Source organism: Vanacampus margaritifer, chromosome 15 (assembly GCF_051991255.1).
Source record: "Vanacampus margaritifer isolate UIUO_Vmar chromosome 15, RoL_Vmar_1.0, whole genome shotgun sequence".
Lineage (NCBI taxonomy): Eukaryota > Metazoa > Chordata > Actinopteri > Syngnathiformes > Syngnathidae > Vanacampus > Vanacampus margaritifer.
Window position 1 is genome coordinate 19,788,272 of NC_135446.1, and position 19,580 is coordinate 19,807,851.

Genomic DNA, 19,580 nt, shown 5'->3' on the forward strand with positions numbered 1-19,580 from the left:
CTGCCCCCTTGCGGCACGGAGTGTAGATAGAGAGATCGAGCGATAGAGATAAATAGAGATAGATAGATAGATAGATAGATAGATAGATAGATAGATAGATAGATAGATAGATAGATAGATAGATAGATAGATAGATAGATAGATAGATGGATAGATAGATAGATCCTGTGAGGATAATGAGGTGAATATAAGAGCATTGTGGTCACTGTACATAAGCACATAGATTTATTCATACAAATATAGTATGTATAACAATTGCATATCAACAACGTTTTGTAATTTATTCATTTAAATGATTTCAAGATAGAAAACAATGCAATGCGAGCCCATTATTATCATACGACTGGTACAAATCTGGCAGTGTGTCTGGTGTTGCACTTAAAATGAAGTGGTCACGCATGAATATTATAAAATGTGAGGATAAAGCATATATTCTGATGTTTTTTGGTCAGTTTGGGATGGATAGAAGACAAAATGATGAGTAAATAAAATATAAACACTCACACAGACACAAAAGGAAGTGTTTGAACAAGAAAGAAAGGAGACTGGATTTTTGTATCCAGGAAAAACATTCCATATTTTCACCAGCAATGATTGTCAAACCCACATCATCTGCACAATGTAAAGATCTTCCATAATCATCTTTCAACATGTACACAAAGGGAACAATAAAACTCTGAGCATAAATATAATTTAACTATGACAAAAAAAGATAACTCTGGTGTGTTTGGGTAGTAAGAGGCTGACATTCTGCTTGTCTAATAAAGAATTATTGCACAACGAGGGAGAAGGAAAGGATATTATTACAAAGGATTTAAAAATTAAACACATTTGAGAGAGAAAAAAAAATATTTTTAGATAATTATTTTATCTATAAGTAACAAGTCCTAATCCAAATCATTAATTTTATCGACACTTTCCTGGCTGTGTGTTTATTGCTAAAGCTACTGAATACGTAACGAGTCTTTTTGCTACCATTGAAAACAGTTTTTGCCTCAAAAACAACACAAGCACCATGAGGACTGAGGCATGATGGGAAAAAAAACAGATGGACCAATGTAAAGAAAGACAATAAAGAAAAAACAAAAGGTAAAAAATATATATATAAATCATTTTTCCCTCCCAAGCACCAAATCTGGGACAAAACGCTTGCGTTGTTTTTGGGCTCAGGAACGCCAGGATGAGTCCTCCTCACTCCAACAACATCGGATTGGTCGGCACCTCCAAGAGATCCACCGGATATCACATTGGTCTTTACTTTTTCTTCTTCTGGAACAACCTGACAGATGATGAGAAAAACACGCTGAGAGCAGTTGTCTGTTGTATGGCAGGTTATCTAAGTGTGTGCCAAGCAAAAACACAAATATGACTAAAACGATCCAACAATACCTGCTTCAAACCAAAATGGCAGATTTCCTGAGCTTTGTTTTTAAGCATGTTTTTTTAAGACTTTTTGGTGCCTACCAAATTTCATGTTCTTAAGTGAACTTTTTTTTTTTTGTTGCCAGGTAAAATTGGCTTTGGATGATGAATTTTCAAATAATACCCAAAGGCCAAGGATCCTTGGAAATAACCACTAAAATAGCAACTTCATTGCAAAATGGCAGACTTCCTGTATTTGTTTCAAAGTATCTAGCTGCCCTCAAAAAGTTTTTTTTTTTTTTCAAATCTAAGAGAAATGGCTAAAATGGTTACTTCAACGCGACTCTCACTCCCTCATCACCATACATTGATTTTGAGTGGAATTATTCGTGACAAGCTGCCCACACTGTCACCGCCATGAAGCGCCTCACCTACGACGTGTGATTCTGCTGACTGGACATGTTGTGTTGCTGCTGCTGCTGCAGCATGAGCAGCTGCTGCTGCTGGCGGCGGCGGGCGGTGCGCAGCTTCTCGAAACGCGCCTCCATTTCCTCCAGCACTTTGGGCGTGTAGCGTACCACCAGCTTGACGCTGTCCTTGGCCGCCTTCAGTAGCTCCACCGCCTTCTCGTGGTGCTCGCCTTCCACGCTCTGCAGACAACCAAAGATTGACTGTAGAAAATGTATACTTTAAAAAACACTATGGGAGAATTTCTATCTTTTTGGGAATTGCTCCTTGAAACTATTTGGTGGGTCTACTCAAGATAGACATGCCAACCAAAATTCAAATTGCTAAATCAAACTGGCTTCGTGGGCTGGATTTTTAATAAAAATCTGAGAAGCAAGATCGTTGAAAATAACATTTAAAATGGCCACTTCAAAGCAAAATGGCGGGCTTTCTGTGCGTTTTCAGGCATGGCTTCTTGAGAAGTTTTTGCAGGTCTACTCACGATAGATATGTCTACCAAATTTCATGCTGCTAACTCAAACTAGGTTCGGGGGCTGGATTTTCAATAATAATCCGAGAAGCAAGATCGTTGAAAATAACATTTAAAATGGCCACTTCAAAGCAAAATGGCGGACTTTCTGTGCGTTTTCAGGCATGGCTTCTTGAGAAGTTTTTGCAGGTCTACTCACGATAGGCATGTCTACCAAATTTCATGTTGCTAAATTAAACTAGCTTCGGGGGCTGCATTTTCAATAATAATCCGAGAAGCAAAATTGTTGAAAATCACCTTTGAAATGGCCACTTCAAAGCAAAATGGCTGACTTTCTGTGCGTTTTCAGGCATGGCTCCTTGAGACTTATTTGCAGGTCTACTCACGATAGGCATGTCTACCAAATTTCATGTTGCTAAATTAAACTAGCTTCGGGGGCTGCATTTTCAATAATAATCCAAGAAGCAAAATTGTTGAAAATCAGTTTTTTGAAATGGCAACTTCAAAGCAAAATGGCGGGCTTTCTGTGCGTTTTCAGGCATGGCTTTTTGAGAAGTTTTTGCAGGTCTACTCACGTTAGGTATGTCTACTAAATTTCATGCTGCTAACTCAAACTGGGTTCGGGGACTGGATTTTCAATAATAATCCGAGAAGCAAGATTGTTGAAAATCACCTTTAAAATGGCCACACCAAAACAAAATGGCTGACTTTCTGTGCGTTTTCACATGTTGAGACTTTTTTTTGCAGATGATAGACATGTGTACCAAATTTCATGTTGCTTAGTCAAAGTGGGTTTTGAACCATGTGGCAAGGATCCCTGGAAACGACCACAAAATGGCTGCTTCAAAACAAAATGGCACACTTCCTGTTTTACACTTTGATCAGTATTTCAACAAGTCTCAACTCTACTCACCACGCCGTTGACGGACAGCAGCTGGTCACCTCTTTTCAGGCCTCCGTGGCGCTCGGCCACCCCGCCGGGAATGATGCGAGAGATGTAGATGGGCGAGTTCTGCTCCTTCCCGCCCATCACGTTGAAGCCCAGCCCTTCCTCCGTCTTGGGAAGCTCCACTACCCGAGGGTGCGAGTGGCCCTCGCTGGCGGCGAAGGCGGCGACCGTAGCCTGGATCAGGATTTGCCACATGCTGATTAGCCATATACTCCCTTTTATTTATTTTACATATAATATATTAATATATTGAGTAATATATATATATATATATATATATATATATATATATATATATATATATATATATATATATATATACACAGTATGTACACACACATAAAGTCAAAGTACATGACAAAAGATGGCAATATAAGCAGCAGTGTTCCCTTCCTGATTGCTTGACAGATATCCGTAAATTACAAAGGGGCGCGTCCCAATACTATTGTCCACATCACGTATTAGCATCAGCTTGATATCCCGCTGATTATTCTCGTATCTGTCCTGCCATGAAATTAAAAAGTGGCGCGTCGACCTTCAGATGACTTTATTGAGGCGAGACGAAACAATTTGGCAATCGCGCAACACCCGAGGCCTTTTCCACAGATGAAACACTTGGCAGCCCCGCGCTGCCCGGACGGGAATTAATTTCAGCTCCATGGTGTGTGTTCTCACCTTAGCCGTAGCTCGAGCCTGGTACTCCGGGCATCCGTTGACGGTGATGGTTTCATGCATGTACTGGTACACCTGCCAGGAGAGATGTGCGCAGGATTAGCGGTGCTAGGGTGATGAGCGCCACGTGCTGCTTCACCCGGACGCAATCAGGAACTCACCTCGCGGATGGCGGTGCAGAACTCGCTCTGGAGCACCTTCTTCAGCGACTGGAGCTTGTAACCTGGAACGTCGCCAGACTCCTGCAGCTTCTCAAGCAGCTCGATGGCCCTGGCGACATCTGGTGGGCAAAAAAAAAAGAAGAAAAGAAAGAGAGGCATATGACTAGACTGCCTAGATGGGCATGATTAATTTCTGGTTAAGAATTTTGGTGGGATCACTTGAATGTTCATAGCAGTGAGCTTATGTTATGTGCTTGTGTGCTGCACTGATTTTACCACTTGCAATTTATTCAGACCCGACTAGCTTCCCGTCTTATTGGGCTGCTGTAGCTAATCAAATAAAACAAGACAAATTATGATCTCAATATATTTCAGCTTTTCAAGTAATTTATGTATTTGCTCACAGTCAATAGCAAAAACAGGCATTTTTTCATAGCTATGCCTAGATAGGCATGATTAATTGTTCAGAATTTGGCAAGACTACTCGAATGGTCGTAATGCTGAGCTTATGCTGTGTGCTTGCTGCATGGATTTAACCCCCTTGCAATTAGTGTAATGAATTCAGGCCCAACAAATGTTCTGCCTAAATGAGCTGCTGGGTGAACAATAAAGAAAAAAATAAAACAAGTCAAATTTCCACCTCATTCTGACTGTTTTATATGCCCTTCATGTATTTCTCAAAAGCTTCAAAAACAGGAAGATTTGCCTAGATAGGCATGATGAATCAAATAATTGATGAAGAATTTGTTGTGTTTACGCAAACTTAGTACACGTGATATTGTGTTTTATTGGAGGTCATTAAGAACTACTTTAACCAGATGGCAGTGAAATTAATTCAGACCTGACAGGCTCGTTGCATAGTGAGGCTGGAGTAGAAATCGTAAGCATGAAGTAAGCAAGGCAAATTTCGCCTTTTTTTTTTTTAGCTAATCGGGCTTAAGTTGCGGACTCCACCAGATGGCAGCCCAATTAATTCAGACCCGACGGGTTGGGCGCCTCAACGGGCTGCTGTAGGAATATTAATCACGCCCTTTTGACTGAAATCTAATTGAGCCTTACATGACATGCCTATTGTGCATTCTTCAACATGTTTCAGTCGCATCAAGGCCGATTTGCACAGCGACGCTTAGATGGGCTTGATTAATTGATTCTTCGGAGTGCGCTGTTAACTCTTCTCCTTTGGCATCGCGAGTCTTAGCGCCCGGGGAGAAAACATGACGGTGTAATTGCACTCCACTGGCTATTATGTACAAGTGGGTCATCGCGCCGGATGTGAGCGGCACAAAACATGGACTGCACACAAAACAGGCAAAGGGAGAGGAAAGACCCCAAAGGACCCCCTCAAACCATGACATCATGGGAAAAGTCATTTCCGTCACAATAATAACAGGAAGTGCGACGGCCATAACCAAGTCCTCCTGCTACGCAGATGATCGCATGAGAAGGGTCATTTTTAACTCATAATGTAACAAGAATAACAATATAAATTAATTTATAGACATATTTTAAAATAATTATATATAATAATAATAATAATACCCCCTCCACACACTCATTTAAAAAAAGTCTGTTTATGGCCAATAATGACAAAATGTATTATAAAATATTGAGCTATTGTGTTTCCAATTTGCTGCAAACCACTGCGTAAAATATTAAGGAGCGTTTTCTTCAACATGTCAAAACATGAATGAAAACATTCCCAACGACTCGATTGACGGGTTGCAAAATGAGAAAGAGGAACCTTAAATGTATTTATAGTCAACGCTGGCTTTTGGGGTTTGTGTGCGGCATAGTCGGGTATCTCCTTTCCACCAATGAGGAATATCATATTTAAAAGAGTGTCTTTCTGATGTGCTTGTCAAATCTATCAACAAAAAAAAATGCAAATAACAGAAATACATATTGATTCCAAAAATGAACACGTTTTGTCATCAGTATCATATTAACAGCTGTTCCTAATATAATTATTAGGCACATTTAACACAAGACACATGAGCACGTTTCAAAATGCTAAATTATTAAATATGAAACAACGTCGGCATGTATGAAAGTAAAAAAAAAACACGTGCACGCCTGGCTAGCATGCGTGCACGCGCATGCTATCGCAGGGCAGGTTACATAATTATAATAATAACAACAACGACGACGGCGGCGGCACCATCATCATATTGTCGCCCTGGGAGCACGTGAACGTACCATCGTGCAAGCCGGCACGTGAACGCAACATTTGGATGGAGCGTCGGAATTGCGACGTCGTTGCCGTGAATATTTGAACAGATCGTAGTGCGATCATTGTGAATATGATTGAAAATGACGTCATAGTAAAAAAAAAAGTGGTCCTGTTTAGGAGGACGAAGCTCCTCCTTACCTCGATCCAGAGTGAGCGGCTGTTGGAGCACCGTCGCCATGACTGGATGACTAACAATGTTTGGTGGAGGAGGCGAGCGAGCGCTGGATGGATGCAGTCTGCAGCAGCTCAAAAACAGGAGGGAGAGAGAGAGAGAGAGAGAGAGAGAGAGAGAGAGAGAGAGAGAGAGAGAGAGAGAGAGAGAGAGAGAGAGAGAAGCTTTTAAAAGGGAAAAATTACACAACCAAGCAGAAATTAAAAATAGGGAAAATTGAGCACAAAATAAAACCATAACAGGCTTTTTTTTTTTATTAAAATATTTTTTATACTATTAACACAAAAATATAAGAGCAATACCATTGACATTGAATGGTTTAAAATGTGAATAAAAACATTTTTGGGCCCAAATAACTCCAAAAATGGACATGAACCCATAATAAAATGTATGTATTTTTTATTTTACTATTTTTTTCATTCAAAAAATAGAAACGGTCATAACCATGCATACAATAATAGTAAAATAGTAAAGCATGACATGACCCCATAATAAAATATACAACTTTACAATATAATGAAAAAATGTCATTATAATGCATTTTTTAAAAAAACATATGAAGACATAATAAACAGTCAAAGTAAAAAGTCACACAATCGAGCAAATACTTAAAAAACAAATAAGAATGACATCATAGACAATTGTCATTAAAATACAGTTGCATAATATAAAAAGATTTATTCTAATGACATCATACTGATAGAGAAAGAGGCATTAAAAACACTTTTAGACAACAACAAAAAAGCATTAAAAAAGAGGCCTCTAATCAAAAATTTGTGGCTTGGCAATAAACGGATTGTTTGTGCGTGTTACACGACAATGTGAATTATTGATCGATTGCCGCAGACGAGCATAAGCATGTGAACGATTGCTCCACTCCATCACATGCGGCCGTCAAACTCACGTGGCACAAGCTTAACTCGTACCTAATCCATCCATCCATCCTCCCATCCATCCATCCATCTAGCCGTCCATCCGTCCGTCCGGCATCCTCTCATCCAGGGAGGTTGACAGTGATCAACTTAAGCTCTTTGGGATTAATCCTCATGTTGACGTCTTTTACACACAGCAAAAACCTCTCACTGGCTTTTTGAACCGTCCAATCAAAAGCATCCATTACTAAAAATTTTTTTTTAACAAAGATGGAGAGAAAAAAGAAAAAGTTTGAATTGTTTCAAGTTGCTTGACCAAAAGAAGTACATAAGTATGGAAAATACGTGACAGATTCATAAATAAATACCTGGTGATGTCACAAGGTTGTCACTTGTTGCTAGGCAAAAGTTACATGTGACGTAAACGTCAAAAAAAAATCAGAAATGAGTTGGTCACGTGACACAATTTAAAAATGAATGTTTTTAAAGGGGATCGTAAAGTAAAAAATGTAATAAATTTTTCATTTATGGAATATGTATTTAGCAGTAAAATCCACCCGTTTTTATCCATTCCAGTGGGCGGCCATTTTGCCACTTGCTGTCGACTGAAAATGACAACACAGTTGCTCGGGGCTCAGGTAACGACCAATCACGGCTGATCTGCTTTCTGGGTTTGGTCATGTGACGTTCGCAAGCTGAGCCCTTAGGCATTGTAATGTCATTTTCAGTCATTTTAATTAGTATTAAAATAAATACTTTACATATTTTTGCACACACGTTTTAAATAAAATGTTAGTACACGTTGGCAGCTCTGCTTTAAATCTGTTTATAAAGTATGAAAGTTGTTTCCCCCCCATAATTGAACTTTAAATATGCCTCATTAAGTCATGACGTAAGTGTTTGCTATATGAAAAAAGAGGCGTGGTTTAAACCAGTTCAAAGTTCACATTCCTAAGGATGCAAGTTGGAGGAGTCCTCCACTCTCAGGTGGCTGCCGTCTCCGGAAGCGTGTGTGAGTGGAAGTGAAAACTGAGCAAAAGTTTTCAAACGTACAAGAAGAAGGAGCAGAAACAAACATGCACGCGCAAATCTCTAAAGTGTGCACGAGGAGCAGCAGCCTCGGGAGTCGCCTGTGGGGCGTTTGCGTTTATGGGAAAACAGGAAGTTTACAACGCGGCTGCGCGGACGATGCACGCGGGGCGGCAGCGGAACGTTACGGCCGAACCTTCGCGGCGGCCCGGGACCGGCCGGAGCAGTTCTGGGCCGAAGTGGGTCAGGACATACGTTGGTTCGAACCATGGAGCAAAACATTGCAAGTGGAGGACCCGGTGTTCCCCAACTGGTAGGTTTTTATGGGGGTTAAGGGGAAAAAACGACGCTTGGAAGTGGGACATGAACGCACCAGTCGAATTTTATTGCAAAACAGCGATGTTATGGTGAAAATAATCTGTTTTCGCTTAGAAAGGTTATGTTAGAAAAATGCAAAGCAAACGCAACCCTTCCACGGTGTTTGTAGCAAAATAACAAACTAAATCAAAACAACGAACTCATCCAAACAAAAAGTAAACAACAAGCAAAACAACAACATCCTCTTGCGGACAACAGTTTGTTTGGTCAAACAAGCAATAGCTAACTAAAGTACGAAACAGTAATAACATCATTCATAACTATTTAATAATTTGGTAACCGTGACAATCACAGACAATTGTCTCCAATTGTCTTGTATGCCACTAAAATAATTCATTTTAGAGTGCTAGCTAACTTTCCTAGCATCTGCTATCACTTTTGTGTGTGTGTAGCAGTTTTGTTTCCTATATGCCGTCTTTGTTTGTTTCTCCAAATTAAAGTTAACAAAATGGCAATACAACATAATAACAACAAACACACATTTGATCATATATGCTCATTAGCAAGTGCCTTTTAGTGTTTCTGTCAACATTGTAATGATAATGGTTTCACTTTCTGCCAATATCTTTGTCTTTAGTTCATAAAATAAACATCTAAAATATATATATATATATATATATATATACACAAGCAAACTTTTCTAAATTGTCTTGTATGCACCTAAAATTTGTAATTTTAGCATGTTATCTAACTTTCCTCACATCTGTAATTCACGTATACACAATTACACGTTTGTCTTGCCCCAAAAGACAGTTTTACATATTAGCTGCTAGCTAGCTTAGTCATCTGTTGCTAGCAGTTTATTTACCAGCTTTAGACCCGAGGTATGTATGTTCACGAAGCAAATATTTGGCCTCATGTAAACAACTTAACATGAGAAAAGAAACCTGGAGGGAATTTGAATTTACTCTTGGGTGGACCAACCAAGCCATGTTTGACAGCTTATTTAATTATTTGTTATATGTAAAGAAAAAAAAAGTTTATTTCTGTGACTTTGGTGGAAGTTGATGCAAGTTAATGCTAAAGTAAAGGGCGAAAAAAAAAATAAGATTATTATTATTATGTTTGAATGTTTTTGTTTTTTGTCCATGAGGTTTGTGGGTGGCAAGCTAAACATGTGTTACAACGCTGTGGATCGTCACGTGGAAGATGGCCGCGGCGACCAGGCCGCCATCATCTACGACAGCCCGGTGACTAGCACCAAGCGGATCATCACCTACCAGGAACTCCAGAACCAGGTAGCGTGCGTTTCAGACCTCAGAATCAATCCACAACGGTCAAAAAAGTAGTTGGCGGTTTTGTAGCATTTGCATTTTGCTTCAGGTTTCGCGTCTGGCCGGCGTCCTGGTGAAGAACGGGGTCGGCAAAGGCGACCTGGTGGTCATCTACATGCCCATGGTGCCGCAGGCCATGTACGCCATGTTGGCGTGCGCCCGCATCGGCGCGCCGCACAGCCTCATCTTTGGCGGCTTTGCCTCCAAAGAGCTGTCGGTGCGCATCGATCATGCCAAGGTGAGACGTGAGATGCTTGTTGATTTCGTCAACAAAATGTCAAGGAAACAAACAAATGTACAGGATGCCGCCTGGACGGCGTTAGTAAAAATGTGTTGACTTTTTGTGTTATATTTACACGGAAGAGGATTAGGGCCAGTGAAGAGAGAAAAAACAAGTTTGGCAGGATTCTCCACTATATTCTGAATTTTGCTTTTAATCTCAGAATTCTGACGTTAAAGTGAGAATTATGAGACTAAAATCAAAATTCTCACTTTAAAGTCAGAATAGATCTTTTATTGTACAAAAATAAAATAAATAAAGTCAGAATTCTGAGATTAAAGTCAGAATTCTCACTTTAAAGTCAGATTTCTGAGATTAAAGTGAGAATTCTCCCTTTAAAGTTAGAATTCTGAGATTAAATCCTGATTTTAAAGTGAGAATTATGAGATTAAATTATGACTTTAAAGTGAGAATTATGAGAATAAAATCAGAATTCTCATTTTAAAGTCAGAATTCTGAGATGAAAGTCAAAATTCTCACTTTAAAGTCAGAATAGAACTTTTAGTACAAAAATAAAAATAAATAAATAAAGTCAGAATTCTGAGATTAAAGTGAGAATTCTCACTTTAAAGTCAGAATTCTGAGATTAAATCCTGATTTTAAAGTGAGAATTATGAGATTAAATTCTGATTTTAAAGTGAGAATTATGAGAATAAAATCAGAATTCTCATTATAAAGTCAGAATTCTGAGATGAAAGTCAAAATTCTGACTTTAAAGTCAGAATTCTGAGATTAAAGTGAGAATTCTGCCTTTAAAATTAGAATTCTGAGATTAAATTCTGACTTTAAAGTGAGAATTATGAGAATAAAATCAGAATTCTCATTTTAAAGTCAGAATTCTGAGATGAAAGTCAAAATTCTCATAAGAATATAACTTTTAGTACAAAAATAAAAATAAATAAATAAAGTCAGAATTCTGAGATTAAAGTGAGAATTCTCACTTTAAAGTCAGAATTCTGAGATTAAAGTCAGAATTCTGAGATTAAATCCTGACTTTAAAGTGAGAATCATGAGATTCAATTCTGACTTTAAAGTGAGAATTATGAGAATAAAATCAGAATTCTCATTTTAAAGTCAGAATTCTGAGATGAAAGTCAAAATTCTCACTTTAAAGTCAGAATAGATCTTTTATTGTATAAAAATAAAATAAATAATAATGTGTACTATTCTGTAATTGGAATCAGCAGAAACTAAACGTTTGTGAACAAATGACTATTCTTACACAAGACAATGTGAGGTGACCAAATTGAAGTGCTAGACGATTTTTTTTTTTTACAGCCCAAAATGATCATCACCGCCTCGTTCGGGATCGAGCCGGGCCGCCGGGTGGCTTACGTGCCCCTGCTGGAAAAGGCCTTACAACTCGGCTCTCACACGCCCTCCAAAGTTCTCGTCTACTGCCGAGACAACATGGTGAGGATTGTGGAAGTTGCTGGAATTTCAGTTGGCAAAGCAACTTTCACGTCCTGTTTGTGACTTGACAGGAGAAAGTGTCCATGAGCGGGGACACGTCTCTGGACTGGGACGAGGAAATGGCGACTGCCCGACCACACGACTGCGTCCCCGTTCCCTCCGACCATCCGCTCTACATCCTCTACACGTCCGGCACCACCGGAACGCCGAAGGTCGCCAAACTCGAGTTTAGTTACACGACTTTACGAAAATTAATGTCGATTTTATTTTATTTTTTCCAAATTAATTAATTTATTTTTTATTTATCTAGTCATGAAATAATTGGTTCATTTGTTTAAATAGTAAGTGAAATATTTTAAAATGTTACAAAAAAATAATAATATTTTTTTCTAAATAATAAAACAAATAATTTTTCGTTTTCCATGTACTGCATTTGTTTTTGCCTGTAAATGCTAATGAGCTAATAAATGACATTTTGTAAATGATGGGAGGCAAATTTGCAATAATGTTGTTGGGGTTTTTTTGCCGCCAGGGTTTGGTGAGGGACACCGGCGGGTGCGCCGTCATGCTGAAGTGGACCATGTCCAACATTTACGGACTTCAACCAGGAGAAGTAAGTGGACAACGCGATCTTATTGTGAGCGTTTGCTAGCGTGGCGGCTAACCTGCGGCGGCAGGTTTGGTGGGCGGCGTCCGACCTGGGCTGGGTGGTGGGTCACTCCTACATCTGCTACGCCCCCCTCCTGCACGGAAACAGCAGCGTCCTCTACGAGGGCAAGCCCGTGGGCACGCCGGACGCCGGCGCCTTCTTCCGGGTCCTCTCCGAGTACGGCGCCGCCGGCATGTTCACCGCGCCCACCGCCGTCCGGGCCATCCGCCAGCAGGACCCCCGTGCCCGAGGTCGGGCGGCGTACCCCCTCCCCAGGTAGTCGGGCGGATCGCCCTGCCTCGGCCGGGATGTCGTGATTGACGGGTTTGTCCTTCCAGGCTGCGCGCCGTCTTCCTGGCGGGCGAGCGCTGCGATGTGGAGACGCTGGAGTGGGCCAAGAAGAGTTTCGGGGCTCCCGTGCTGGATCACTGGTGGCAGACGGGTACGAAAACGCAGCAAAAGCACTTTTTGCCACGTACACTTCATTTCCCGTAGCGCTTGTCCTCATTTGGTGAGTCAACGAAAATTAAAGAACTAAAAAAAAAAACTTTTTGGGTTAATGAAATAGAATAACTATCCATAATTCTAGCAGAAAAAAAATCGTATTTATCAATTCATATCATACATGAGTCAATTGCATTTTGCATTACTTAATTACACAATACTAAGTGACCCCCCCCCCTTTCACACTCGACAAATACTCCATATATTAGGAAAAAAACAAAGTTAAACTAAAACAAGGCATTACCGATACAAGTTATCGGTATCAGGCCGATATCCGGCCTTATTTCAAGGTATTGGTTCTCACGACGTAGTATCGGCCTCCCTCTTGTGACCGTTTACAATCAGGAACTCAAAATGAGAAAAACGGAAAATAGTCATTCATTTCAAGGAATTTTAAGGAAAAATTGGGACATCCAGGTATTTTCTTTAAAAAAAAAATAAAATGATGTATCAAACGTACCTGGCAGTATCGGTATTCGGTATCGGTGGCCATTCAAGAGTTGAGTACTCATACTGGTATCGGTTCGAAACAAAGTGGTATCGAACGTCCCTAATAAAAACAGACCTGCTGTAAAAACAAATTAAATTGAGCTGAATTTAATTTGTTTTATATTATATATTTATATTATATTATATTATATATTTATTCTGCCAAATATCAGAATCAGCCTTCAAAAATCTATCTAGGTTGGGTTGCTGCGTAAATCTAGATTTAAACTTACATAAAATAGAAACATGCAAATGTTCAGATTCCCCCCCACTTTTTTTTTTTTTATATTGGACTGACATTTCCGTCTCTTAAATGAAGTGCAGTTTTTGGTTCCAGGAACTTAGCCTGAGAACTTCCTCCTCCGCCGCCGCCGCTTCGTTAATCGCATGTGCAGCCGCCTCAATCAGACGGCGGCATCCCGCTGACGGCGCCGCCGCCGCATTTCCACCAGCTGCACTCTCACCTTCCTGTCTTGAGAACATAACAAGGCTCGGTTTTGTTGTCCGATTCAGCCGTCCCTAATGTTGTGACCCACTCGCAACAGCGCAAGTGGGTCACCGCACTCATAAACAAACTCCCAATCAATCGAATGGGGATCATCGTTATCTGGATGTCATCGTTTTTTTTTTTTTGCCACAAGTGGTTCTCGCACTTGCTGCTCTGCCATTTTGAAGGCTGATATTAATCCGTGTGCTATTTTTGGAGGCGGGGGTGGCCGCTGATGTCATCGGTGTTGCCGGGCAACAAATGTGCGCTTTCCCAGCTGTTAGGAGAGCTTTGATGAGCAAACGGTGTGCGGATAACTATCTTCATTGTGTCGCCAAATAATCGGGCCCTTAATTAAAAACGCTCGACTACGCACCCGCCACGGTGGTAAATGTTAATTGCGGTGCGAGTGCACTGACCTTCTGTCACGACGCCACACTGTAACACACCAAATAAAAAAATAAAAAAACTAATGAAAATGAACAAAAGGCGTGAGGAAGGAAGGAAGGAAGGAGACAAAAGGGAGAAAACTAAAGAGAGAGGAAAAAGATGTGCAAGGCAGACATAGGAAGGGTGTTGAAGCAGGACTGAATGAAGGCAAGTGGAGGAATAAAGGAAGGAAAGAACGAGAAATTAGAACAAAGGACTGAAGAATCGAAGGAAGAGAACAAGACGGCAGAGAAAGACAAAAAGAGGAAGGACTGGAAAAAGGGGAAAGATCAGGAAAGGGTGGATAGCCACAATTGAAGGAGAAATCAGGCATTGCGGAACGACAAAGACAAAGGGAATGGTGATTAACGCAAGCAAGGAAGGAAAGAGGGAAAAAAATAGAAAGAAGTACTGGCAGAAGGACACGCGATAAAGAATGAGCAAAAAAAGACAGCAGGGAAGGACTTAATGACACAATTGAAGGAAAAAAAGTGATGGAATAAAGAAAAGAATGAGGAAGACGAGCTTGAGAGTAGAAGAGAAGAGGATTTGAAGTAATAGCAATAGAGAAGGACAAAAAAAGGACATGGTTGAAGGAAGGAAGGAGATTCTGAAGGAAGACTGAGGAATTGAAGGAAGAGACTCCAGGGAAGGAATTAAAGATGAAAGTAAGTGGAGGAACCAAGGAAGGAAAGAGTGGGGACAAACTGAAAAGATAATGGGGGGAAAAGAGACAACGGGGACGGACTTATAGTCACAATTGAAGGCAAATAAGAAGGAAAGGGTGAAAAGGAAGAAATCAAGCAATTAGAAGCAAGGACTGAAAGAAGTAAGGGACTGAAGGGAAGGAATTACACAGAACGTGATGGAATAATGAGGGAAGAGGAAGGACGTCAAAAGAAATAGCAGGAAAGGACATGAAGACACATATGAAGGCAAAATGAGACCAGCAGGAAAGATGTAAACACTCAGATTTTTTTTTATTTATTTTTTTTGAATGTTTCAGAGACAGGCTCTCCCATCACCTCCACGTGCATTGGCTTGGGCAACTCAGTGACGCCCCCCGCAGGCCAGGCCGGCAAACCCGTGCCAGGCTATGACGGTAGGGTTCGAACCCCGCACCCTTAAAAATAATAATAATAATTCAAAAACAGAAATAGATGTCTACATGTTTACAGTGACGGTGATCGATGACCACATGCGACGGGTGAAGCCGGGAACTCTGGGAAACATTGTGGTGAGGTAAGCGACTTCATCATCATCATCATCATCATCATCATCATCATCATCATCATGTGACCTGCTTCCTGTCTGTTATCGCCATGTAAATCCCCCGCGTGCAGCCATTGCCAAGAAACTTTTGTTTAAAGAAAGAGAACAGCTGCAGGGGCCATTAAATCCGTTACGAGGACAAGAATCGCTTCATGAATCAAACCCGGATGTTTTGTTGGCACTTTGACGAGAGGAGAAAATTGTTGACGGTAGGAAAGGCAAGGCCAGAGATTAGATGGAAAGGGGTGAAAGTGAAGGAAAGAATGCAAGCGGGAATTGATGAAAGGGACGAGACGGACGTAAAGACAGCATGGAAGGAAGGAATAGGCGAGGAATGAGGTTAAAAAGAGACGAAGGACAAAGTCAGGACTGAAGGAAGGCAAATGCATTAGGGAAGGGGAAGGACAAAGACAGGACAGGAGAAAGAAAACAACACAGGGGATTGAAGGAAAGTAAAATGAGAAGGTAGGGAGGCCATAAGGACACATTTGAAGGAAGGCGAAAGGACAACAGTGACGGATCTAAAGACCGGATGATGCAAAAGGGAAAAAGAAAACAGGGAAGGATGTATAGATGGGATTGAGGAAAGGTCAAAAGAGACAAAGACACATTTGAATGACAACAGGCAAGCATGCACAGACGTGATTGAAGGAAGGTAAAGAGACATTGGCAACAGATATGAATACAGCACTGAAGGAAGGAAAAGAAAAAGACGCGACAGTGGACAAAGACAAAATTGAAGGCAGGACGAATAAATGAGAAAAGGACGTAGAACATTTGAGTCAACTTTCAGGCCACAATCGGAGTAATCGATTACTTGTGCACTGCTTTTAGATTACCTCTGCCGCCTGGTGCCGCATCATCTCTGTGGCAGAACTTGGATCTTTTCAAGCAGATCTACTTCACCAAATTCCCGGTGGGTTTGTGGACGGAGCGGTGCCAGGGCGCCCTCTGGTGGACAAAAGCAGCAATACTTGTAATCAAAATGCCAATACTGCTACTTGTACTCTTCTCAGGGTTACTATGACACCATGGACGCCGGCTTCGTGGACCAAGACGGCTTCCTGTACATCATGTCGCGCTCTGATGATGTCATCAACGTGGCCGGACACAGGCTGTCAGCAGGAGCTTTGGAAGAGGTTGGAGTGTCTCCTTAGAACTAAATGCGTTACTGCGGCCGCCATATTGGATGTGGCAGATTTGCCCTGTAAAGCAATGGATGTCAATTTATAGGCAAGCCATTGGGAGATTTTTTTTTTTTTTGCAGTCTGTTATGCAGCACCCTGCGGTTGCCGACTGTGCCGTGGTGGGCTTGGAGGACCCTCTGAAGGGCCACGTACCCCTCGCCTTGTGCGTTCTCAAAAATGGTGAGGGTGCGCACAACTAAAGAAACCCACCAAAACAAACCAGCATATTCGATTGCCTCTTCTTTAAAATCGCCAGGGGTGCAGCAGTGCCAAGAGGAGATAGCGAGCGAGGCGGTGAAGTTGGTACGGGACACGGTGGGACCCGTGGCCGCGTTCCGGAAGGTTGTTTTCGTCCGCGGGCTTCCCAAGACACGTTCCGGAAAGATCCCTCGCTCCTCGTTGGGAAATCTGGTCAACGGGAAGCCGTACAAGGTACATCCAAGATAACTATTCTGGTTTTGGACTATTGGGCCATTTGAGGTTGCCATGACAACTGTAAAACTTTTCTGCGCAGATCACGCCCACCATCGAGGACCCTGAAGTGTTCAAGGAGATTGAGAAAGCTCTGAGATCGCACGCCGCCTGAACTCACCGCAGCCAACGAGTCACTTTAGCAAATGGAGAAAACGTTCAGTTCAGTTAAGAGGAACCATGTAAGACTCATCTTAAAAGGATTTCACAAAAATAAGATGCGAAGGGAAAAAAGGTTGGGGTGAAAACTTTCTCGTTAGGACGAGAAAGTACTCTAGCACCCTATAAGAAACTCTATAATTACATTTTGTTTATTATATTTGACTTTTTTCCACCCGCATGTCATTTTAGGGGCTCCGGAATAAAGTGAAGCAATTTAAAAAAAAAAAAATCAAGTTCTCAATCATATAAAGCTTAAAAGGAAAATGTTCATCTAAATGAAGCTTAAAACAAAATGGGGGGAAAATGAAGCAGGTTAAAATGAAAAACTAAAATGCAGAAAAAAAATAGTTAAAAAAATGTAGCAGGTTTAAATAAAAATTACCAGTGTAACAAAATCAAATATTAAGCTAGTTTAAATAAAATAAATCTTGCCGGTAAGTACTTTTTTTTTTTTTATGGAGCAAAAAATAATAATAAAAAAAAATGCAATAATAGAAAAGTAAGCAATTTCAAATAAAAACAAAGCAAGTTCAAACATATAAAATAAGCAAACAAAAATGGTTTACACTTTCTACATACATTTTTAAAATGACACTCCGTCCACTCACAGTAGTTTTTCCTTTTAATTTCTTTTTTTGCTCACCACTTTAGGTTTTCCACCGACGTACGTACGTACAAGAAGTCATAAATAAATCAAAACGTATTCACACAAAATGGAACCATGATGACGTTCGCGTTCGTGCAAATTGAAAGACTTAAAAAAAAAAAAAATTGTGTCCATCAGAAGTTACGCTTCGCTCCAAAGACGGCAAATGTCAAATCACACCAAGCGTTTGTTGTTGTTTTTTTTTTTAAACACACGCACACAGGATGAGCTGAGGCCATTTTCCTGCTAAGTCACTTGGGGTTGTTCTCCACTCGTGTGCTTGTTAGTCCTCCGGCCACAAGGGGGCGGAGTAGGTGTCCTCTTAGAAGGAGGTTGTCTCCCCAAAATCAAAAACACACACACACACAAAAAAAAATAGAAAGTTTGCTAGGGTCCGAGAGCAGCATATATTATTCATCTATGGTCCACTAACTTCTTATTTGCTCAATAATCTTTTCTTCTTTACACATATATATTTAAAAAAAAAAAGAAGTCATATTTATATGAATTTACATAACCTACTTTAAATACACAGTACGCTTTTAGGGAAATGGCGACCAGCCCGCTGCGGGAGAGTTTAGCACCAGAGGCGGCGGCTGGTTGGCGTCCACATTTGAGGGCTGGCAGGAGGGAGGGGGAGAGATTTACTTGAGGGGGCCTGAGGGGGGCCCTTTAGCATGAGGCGGAGAGACGAGGGGCTTCTTGGCAGTGCGAGGTTATCCCAATGGCGGAGCCCCCCGACGCCCCCAGCCTCGCCCCCTCCCCCACACAGGAACCCGGGCCCGTCCGGCGGCTTTGTTCAGAACTGGGCCTACAAAAAATAAAAGAAGGAGGTTTTTTTATTTTTTTTTTCATGAAAATTGCAATAAAAATCCGTCATGTTGTCAGATATTTCCAGGATGGAAATGGTTGCTAATGCATGTGAATGCTGAGGACAAAATAAACAGCACAATCACAGCCCATCATTAAAAATATATACTGTATATATAATTTTTTTTTTTTTTTGTTATCCTTTGAAGCTGCATTGTGTAGGATTGAGTGCCATCTAGTGGTCAACTAATTTATTTTAAAAACATTAGTTTCAATATGCAAAAAAATATGGACTATCACTTCAATGTACTTTAAAAATAGATATATAATCGTAGGTCTCGTAATTGCTTATTATATTACGGATACCCGAAGAAAAAAAGCGCATGTGGTAATTGGTGGTAGGCTGGCTCAGTGTGGTGCATCATTGCATACTATTAGTTCACCACTAGATGGCTCTAGATCCTTCACTGTCCATTTAAGAAAAATACATATTCAGTACTGTATTGGCATTTTTTTTGCCTTGCTGACTTTGTTTGTTTTGAGTATTTTTGTGCATCCCAAAACGGTGACGTGACTCATCAGAGCTGGACGCGCAATAAAGGCGAGCCTTGGTAGCAAAGATACGTGCCAAGCCTCCAGAGAGAAAAAAAGAAAATCTTCTCACACCTCGCTTCCTTTTCAAGTCAGATTTAAAATATCCCAAAAAAAAGAAGAAAAAAAAACCAGCAGAAGCAGCGGCGGCGGT

The 19,580-nt window shown here is 40.8% G+C and overlaps 3 protein-coding genes across 15 annotated transcripts in view; 1 reads left to right on the top strand and 2 right to left on the bottom strand.

Annotated features, from left to right (window-relative positions):
• Positions 1–208: 208 nt before the first annotated feature.
• Positions 209–6,547, bottom strand: lin7a (lin-7 homolog A (C. elegans)). Of its 2 annotated transcripts, none has more exons than XM_077545036.1 (6): positions 6,450–6,547; positions 4,082–4,200; positions 3,924–3,995; positions 3,213–3,422; positions 1,798–2,012; positions 209–1,279 (listed from the first exon to the last, which is right to left on the bottom strand). In XM_077545036.1, the coding sequence occupies exons 1-6, from the start codon at positions 6,487–6,489 to the stop codon at positions 1,255–1,257; spliced, it is 681 nt and encodes a 226-aa protein (XP_077401162.1). In that variant the 5' UTR covers positions 6,490–6,547; the 3' UTR covers positions 209–1,254. The 2 variants fall into 2 exon arrangements, with proteins under 2 accessions (XP_077401162.1, XP_077401164.1); XM_077545038.1 differs by having other exon boundaries at positions 1,794–2,012.
• A 1,735-nt stretch (positions 6,548–8,282) lies between these two features.
• Positions 8,283–18,499, top strand: acss3 (acyl-CoA synthetase short chain family member 3). Of its 2 annotated transcripts, XM_077544655.1 has the most exons (15): positions 8,283–8,697; positions 9,856–10,000; positions 10,086–10,274; positions 11,595–11,729; positions 11,801–11,941; positions 12,262–12,342; positions 12,407–12,654; positions 12,717–12,820; positions 15,294–15,389; positions 15,466–15,529; positions 16,394–16,475; positions 16,576–16,698; positions 16,827–16,926; positions 17,003–17,178; positions 17,261–18,499. In XM_077544655.1, exons 1-15 carry the CDS (start codon positions 8,432–8,434, stop codon positions 17,330–17,332), a joined length of 2,022 nt encoding a protein of 673 aa, XP_077400781.1. In that variant the 5' UTR covers positions 8,283–8,431; the 3' UTR covers positions 17,333–18,499. The 2 variants fall into 2 exon arrangements, with proteins under 2 accessions (XP_077400781.1, XP_077400782.1); XM_077544656.1 differs by lacking the exons at positions 8,283–8,697; positions 9,856–10,000; positions 10,086–10,274; positions 11,595–11,729 and having other exon boundaries at positions 11,868–11,955.
• ppfia2 (PTPRF interacting protein alpha 2) overlaps positions 17,989–19,580 on the bottom strand; it is a 40,532-nt gene continuing 38,940 nt past the window's right edge. For all 11 annotated transcript variants that reach the window (XR_013288378.1, XM_077544648.1, XM_077544645.1 and 8 more), the window contains one exon: positions 17,989–18,836. Coding sequence is in view for 1 of the 11 variants with exons in the window: in XM_077544643.1 (XP_077400769.1) it covers positions 18,825–18,836 (12 nt within the window). In the remaining 10 variants the exon portion in view is untranslated. The remainder of the gene's footprint in view (positions 18,837–19,580) is intronic.